The following is a 6,764-nucleotide window of genomic DNA, read 5'->3' as shown; positions in this document are numbered from 1 at the left end:
CTTGTTGGGAGAATTTACTGATCTTAGAGACGCTGTGGCAATGACATCTAGTTGCGCAAAATCTGATTTTAGGCTCTTGTCCCAGGAAAAAGCCTCCAGATGAAAAAAAAATACAAGATCCCATAAGGTACCACGTACCAGCACAGCACAGCTAGCTCTACAAGAAGCCTCGGCACACATACTGATGCAAAAAATACTATAGAAAGAAAAAATATCTTGCATAATTATTCCTGCGAAACGTACAAAGTATCAACTTAGCTATTGGCCATGTACACAAAGCTGCCACCAAACTTAGAAAAATTCAAACTTAGCAGTGACTTTTGGGATGGATATACAGGAGTGCATGATCAGCGGCCATGGCTTGATTTCAGAGTATAAAACAAACTAAAGACAGAAAGAGCACGCAGGTGCTAGTAGCAGCCATCATTCTGCCCTCCTACAAACCAGAGCTGATCCCTGGAAATGATATGGGACAACCATGGTACATGTCCCCAGAACACAGACCATTTGCCAGTGGTCAAACTTGCTCTACGGCCTCCTTGACGGATCAGATGCGGAACCAGCCAAAACCGTCGTCGTCAAGGACAAAGAAGGCAAGGACACCACCATCACAAACCTGACGAAGGAGGTACTCGTCCAGATTGTTTCGATCCCTACATCGCGCGCCCTCTCGACTAACCTCGCCAACATGTTCTCCTCCAGATCACGCTCACGCATCAACAACCTTCGTGTCTCTCTCACAAACGCGCAGAAGGGTAAGCAAAGTGTGGCGGCTTACTTCGCCCACATGAGATCTCTGGCAGATGAATTAGCGGTTGCTGCCCGTCCCCTGCAAGACGATGAGCTGATTTCCCATATCCTCTCTTGTTTGGACATGGACTACCAGCCACTCATCTCCGCCCTCGACGTCTGCACCGAGCCACTCACCCTCGACCACCTCTTTGCGCTTATGTCCAACTTCGAGACCAACGGGTCGAGCTGTTTCAGGGCGCCGCCGGCAACTTCAAATCTTCTGCGAATGTTGCTGCACGCGGTGGCTGTCGCTCGTCCAAAGGTTATCGTGGCCCATATCGAAACAATTCTGGTGGATCACCTGGTGGTGGTGGCGGCGGCTACAACCAGCAAAACAACGGCTGTGGCCACAACCAGCAAGGAGGCGGCTAGAACCGTGCTACACGGACGACAAATATTGCACCATTCGTGCACGACCTTGTTAATCTAGCGGCACATGCATGGGAGTCAAAGGACAGCAGCCGCTCGATTAACTGGTCGTCCAAGCATCGGGCGTCAGTATCGTCCGCTGTGCAGTTTCACGGCTACAACCATGGTGGTGGTGGCTACCACCAGCAAGGTGGCGGTGGCGATGGTAGCAATAACCGCTCGGGAAATGGGCGCCCCTTCTACACCAACAACAGGGGCCGCCAAGGAGGAGGACAACATCTGAACGATTTTCAGACGACACAGTACATCAAGCTGTCCATGCATTGATCAAATACTGGATAGCACCGTTAATTCGTCCATCGTTCAAAGTTCGTGCGGTCAACTGTCGTCCACAGAGTAGTTTCGCCTGTTCAGTACAACTCATCTCGAGGATACGACATCGATGATTTTGGTCCCTGCCAAATCTGCAAGAAACCCAATCATATTGCCAAAAATTGCAATTGGCGCTATGCCGAGGACAACAACTATAAAAAAAACGAGTGGCCACAGCTGCAGAGAATTCATATGGAGTTGACACAAATTGGTATGTTGACAGCGGTGCTACATGTTAAACACATGATATGTTGTGCACCCGGCGCACCAGGTTGTTAGGATAGCTAGATAGAGATAGGTTGTTTCTTTCCTTTCTCTCCAAGTTCTATCCCTTCCTTGAATATCTCCTTATCATATGTAATCTCAACAATGTATGTGCTATGGTTGGGAGGTGCGCCCCACTCTATATAACACGAACCCATCGGCCTCAACAGGCTAAGACGTTTCCAGCTGTCGCACATGGTAGTCAGAGCCATCCTTTTCCCATCTAAGCTCCATACGAACTCCATCTAGCCCTAGCCATGTCTTCCTCCTCCGACGCCTCCCAAACCAGCCTCAATGGCCAGGTTACCGAGAAGCTGACGCGCACGAACTATGTGCTATGGCGCACGCAAGTCATTCCCCAGCTGCGTGGCGCCGGTGTCTTCGGCTATGTCGATGGCACTCAGCCGGAGCCGGCGAAACTCCTCGTCACCACCGACAAGGACGGCAAGGAGACTTCATCGCCCAACCCTCTCCACCCAATCTGGGTCAGGGAGGATCAGCAGGTCCTCGGATACCTGCTGAACAATCTGACGCGCGAGGTGCTGCTCACGGTGACCACGGTCACCACCGCGGGCGCGCTCTGGACGACGCTCGTCGGCATGTTCTCCTCGCAATCTGCTAGCCGCATCAACAACATCCGAACTTCCCTCATCAACGCGCAGAAGGGGAACCTCTCCGTCGCCTCCTACTTCGCCGCCATGCGCGGCTACGCCGACGAGCTGGCCGCCGCGGGCAAGGCGATCCCCGATGACGAGCTCGCCTCCTACATCATCCACGGGCTCGACGCCGACTATCAGCCCCTGGTCTCTGCCCTAGACGCTCGCGTCACCGAGGTAACACTTGATGAGATCTTTGCTATGCTATCCAACTTCGATCAGCGCATGGCTCACTTCCAAGGATCCGGCGGCGGCGGCTTAAAATCTTCTGCCAACGTGGTCACTCGCGGGCGGGGCGGCGGCTCCCGATCGCGTGGTCCATCGCGCAACAAGGGTAGGTCTGGTGGCGGCAACCGTGGCGCCACGCCACCCCAATCTGGTGGCCGCGGTCGCCGTCGACGCGGTGCTGGCGGTGGCGGCAGGAACCGCCCAGACACTCCCCGGTGCCAAATCTGCGGCAAGCCCGGGCACACAACAAAGGATTGCTGGTACCGGTATGAGGAGGACGACTACAACTCACAAGATGAGGAGAAGGTCGCTGCCGCTGCCGATGGCTCCTATGGTGTTGACACGAACTGTTACGTCGACAGCGGAGCCACGAACAACATCACCAACAAGCTCGAGAAAGTTACCATGAAGGAGAAGTACCGCGGCAAGGATCAAATCCACACTGCCAGCGGAGAAGGTATGAGTATAAGTCACTTTGGTCACTCAATATTTCGTACCCCTAATCGCAACATTCATCTTCGAAATTTTTTGCATGTTCCTAGTGCCAACAAAAGTCTTCTTTCTGTCCATAGAATTGCCATTGACAATCATGTCTTTCTTGAATTTCACCCTTACTTCTTTTTGATCAAGGATCAGGCAACGAGGACAATTCTCTATCGCGGTAGATGTGTTGGTGGCCTCTATCCGTTGATTACGGAGTTTAGAAGACAAAATAAACAAGCTTGTGGTGCTATCAAGCTTTCCTCCACACGATGCCATGATCGTTTAGGACATGCTTCTTTTTCTTTAGTTGAAAGGTTGCTCAGGAAAAATAAGCTCCCGTTTGTTGGTGAGCGTCATAATGAAACAATTTGTGATTCATGTCAGAGAGCTAAAAGTCATCAGTTGCCTTACCAAATTTCTACAAGTGTTTCTACCAAACCATTACAGTTAATTTTTTTCTGATGTTTGGGGTCCTGCCCCCACTTTTGTTGGTCGACACGATTATTATGTTAGCTTCATCGATGACTTTAGCAAATTTTCTTGGATCTATCTCTTAAAGAAACGATCTGACGTGTTCCAAGTTTTCAAAAAAATTCAAGCTCTCGTTTAACGAAAATTTGACAGCAAGATCATTGTTGTCCAATCCGACTGGGGAGGGGAGTACGAAAAATTGAACTCCTTCTTCCAGACACTCGGAATTTCACACCACGTCTCATGCCCTCATGCTCACCAGCAAAATGGGTCAGCCGAACGAAAGCATCGGCACATAGTTGAAGTTGGCCTTGCCCTTTTAGCAGGTGCCTCCATGCCTCTTAAATTTTGGGACGAGACTTTTCTCACTGCCGTGCATATCATAAACATGCTTCCAAGTCGTGTCATCAATCATGAAACTCCGGTAGAACGGCTACTCCACACCAAACCAGACTATAAGTCTCTTCGTGTTTTTGGGTGTGCATGTTGGCCCAACCTACGTCCCTACAATAATCGCAAAATCATGTTCGATCAAAACAGTGCGTCTTCATTGGCTACAGTGCTCAACACAAGGGGGTCAAGTGCCTCGATGTCTTCACGGGACGTGTTTACATATCCGGTGATGTAGTCTTTGATGAAACAAAATTTCCCTTCGCTGATCTTTACCCTAATGCCGGTGCTCGTCTTGGAGAAGAAATCCTTCTCTTACCACCGCATCTCACTAGTTTTGATCAAGGGGGACAAAATGTTGATGATCATTTGCTGACTAACTCACCTAATGGCATGCATGAGCGCTGTGTTGATGAAACAGGAGAAAACTGTGAAGAAAATGAAGCAAATGGTGCAAAATTTGGGTTATATCCCATGTGTCCCGTGGCAGGAGACAGATCCGCCTCAGGATCGGCAGCGGCTCAGGCGACAGGATCTGCCTCGGGATCGGCAGCGGTGCAGGAGATCGGATCCTCCTCGGGATTAGCCGCCGCAGAGGGGACAGGCGCAGGCGCACGCGCCTCTGCGCTGGAATCACGCCGCGACGACCCCGCGCCAGACACGCGGCCTCCTCCAAGTGGCGCGCGATATGGCGCCCAACCGGTCATGTACAAGCAGCGGGACGCGGCACGCGCCAGGGAGGGCGCGGACCCAGTGGGTCCACCCACGAGCGGTGGGCCGACCGACACCAGGGAGGGCGTGGACCCAGCGGGTCCCCCCACGAGCGGTGGGCCGACCGGCACTGAAGCAGAGGTGCGGGGCTTGGGATCCTCTGTGCCTCGCGTGGACGCGGTGCTTCAGCGGTTGGCCACAGAAGATCCGGCCAGCTCTGCGGCCGCTGGAGCTGCTGCCGCGACAGGATCCTCCTCGGGATCAGTTGCAACTGCAGCTGATGATCCTGCCTTCCCTGGATCCTCTGCGGCTATGGACTCTGCTGCTCCACCGTCGCGACGCACACGGCTGCAACAAGGGATTACTCAACCGGTAAATTACAAACATATAACTAAATATGGTTTGGTCTGTTCCACAGGAGAACCAGATGAGCCAAAAACCCTTGATGCAGCACTTTGTGATGATAAGTGGAAGAAGGCAATGAATGAAGAGTACATGGCACTAAAGAAAAACAAAACATGGCACCTGGTTCCTCCACAGCAAGGTAAAAATTTAATTGATTGCAAGTGGGTTTTCAGAATTAAGAGGAGATCTGATGGAACCATTGATCGCTATAAGGCTAGGCTAGTTGCAAAAGGCTTCAAACAGCGATATGGTATAGACTATGAGGATACCTTTAGTCCTGTGGTAAAAGCTGCAACTATTCGCCTTGTTTTGTCCATTGCTGTTTCCAGAGGTTGGAGTCTCAGGCAGCTTGATGTTCAGAACGCGTTTCTTCATGGTGTTCTGGAAGAGGATGTGTACATGAAACAACCTCCTGGGTTTGAAAGTAAGCATGCTCCCTCCTATGTGTGCAAGCTTGATAAAGCTCTATATGGATTAAAGCAAGCTCCAAGGGCGTGGTACTCTCGTCTCTGTCACAAGATGCAAAAACTTGGATTTGTTCCCTCTAAATCAGACACATCATTATTTATTTATAACAGATCCAATACATGCATATTTGTTCTCATCTATGTTGATGATATTATTGTGACCAGCTCATCTGATGAAGCAATCAGAGGTCTCTTAAAGGACTTGAGTGCAGATTTTGCGTTAAAGGATCTTGGAGACTTGCATTTCTTTCTTGGGATTGAGGTAAAGAAGCATCAGAACGGACTTCATCTCTCTCAATCAAAGTATGCAGCCGATCTGGTTAAAAAGGCAGGATTGCAAGGTTGTAAACCATCACTCACTCCACTATCCAGCTCAGAAAAATTGTCCCTCACAGAAGGTAAACTTTTGGGCCAGGAAGATAGCACAAAATATAGAAGCCTTGTAGGAGCTCTTCAGTATCTCCTGATCTATCTTTTGCTGTTAACAAAGTCTGCCAGTTTTTGCATGCACCTACTGATGTTCACTTGACAGCTGCCAAGCGCATAGTCAGATATGTCAAAAATACTCTAAACATAGGTCTAAATTTCAGCAAGTCATCTTCTACACTTGTCAGTGCCTTTTCTGATTCTGACTGGGCAGGATGCCTGGATGACAGGCGCTCAACAGGTGGTTTTGCAGTATTTTTGGACCTAATTTAATATCATGGTGTGCACGCAAACAGGCTACTGTATCTAGGTCAAGTACTGAGGCAGAGTACAAAGCATTAGCAAATGCTACAGCTTAAATCATATGGGTGCAGTCTATGTTGAAAGAGCTTGGGGTGAAAAGCAAACAAGCTCCATGCTTGTGGTGTGACAACCTTGGTGCTACTTACCTTTCTGCTAATCCTGTGTTCCATGCCAGAACAAAGCACATCGAGATAGATTTTCATTTTGTCAGAGAGAGAGAGTTGCTCAAAAGCAACTTGACATCAGGTTTGTGCATTCCAAGGATCAGATTGCAGATGGATTTACCAAGCCTTTGCCCACAAGGAGTTTTGAAGAATTCAAGCATAATCTCAACTTAATGAAGTTGTGATTAAGGGAGGGTGTTAAACACATGATATGTTGTGCACCCCGGCGCACCAGGTTGTTAGGATAGCTAGATAGAGATAGG

The 6,764-nt window shown here is 49.7% G+C and overlaps 1 protein-coding gene and 1 non-coding gene across 2 annotated transcripts; both read left to right on the top strand.

Moving 5' to 3' along the window:
• Positions 1 to 826: 826 nt before the first annotated feature.
• On the top strand, positions 827 to 965 carry LOC120963667 (small nucleolar RNA Z247). Its single transcript, XR_005755418.1, has one exon. It is a non-coding gene; the product is annotated as a small nucleolar RNA Z247 (small nucleolar RNA).
• A 1,089-nt stretch (positions 966 to 2,054) lies between these two features.
• On the top strand, positions 2,055 to 6,393 carry LOC141021673 (uncharacterized). The gene is made up of 4 exons (XM_073497524.1): positions 2,055 to 3,138; positions 4,447 to 6,006; positions 6,099 to 6,286; positions 6,331 to 6,393. The coding sequence occupies exons 1-4, from the start codon at positions 2,055 to 2,057 to the stop codon at positions 6,391 to 6,393; spliced, it is 2,895 nt and encodes a 964-aa protein (XP_073353625.1).
• The last annotated feature ends 371 nt before the right edge of the window (positions 6,394 to 6,764 follow it).

Source organism: Aegilops tauschii, chromosome 4 (genome assembly GCF_002575655.3).
Source record: "Aegilops tauschii subsp. strangulata cultivar AL8/78 chromosome 4, Aet v6.0, whole genome shotgun sequence".
NCBI classification, from domain to species: Eukaryota; Viridiplantae; Streptophyta; class Magnoliopsida; order Poales; family Poaceae; genus Aegilops; species Aegilops tauschii.
This window is presented reverse-complemented; position numbering and strand designations above follow the sequence as displayed.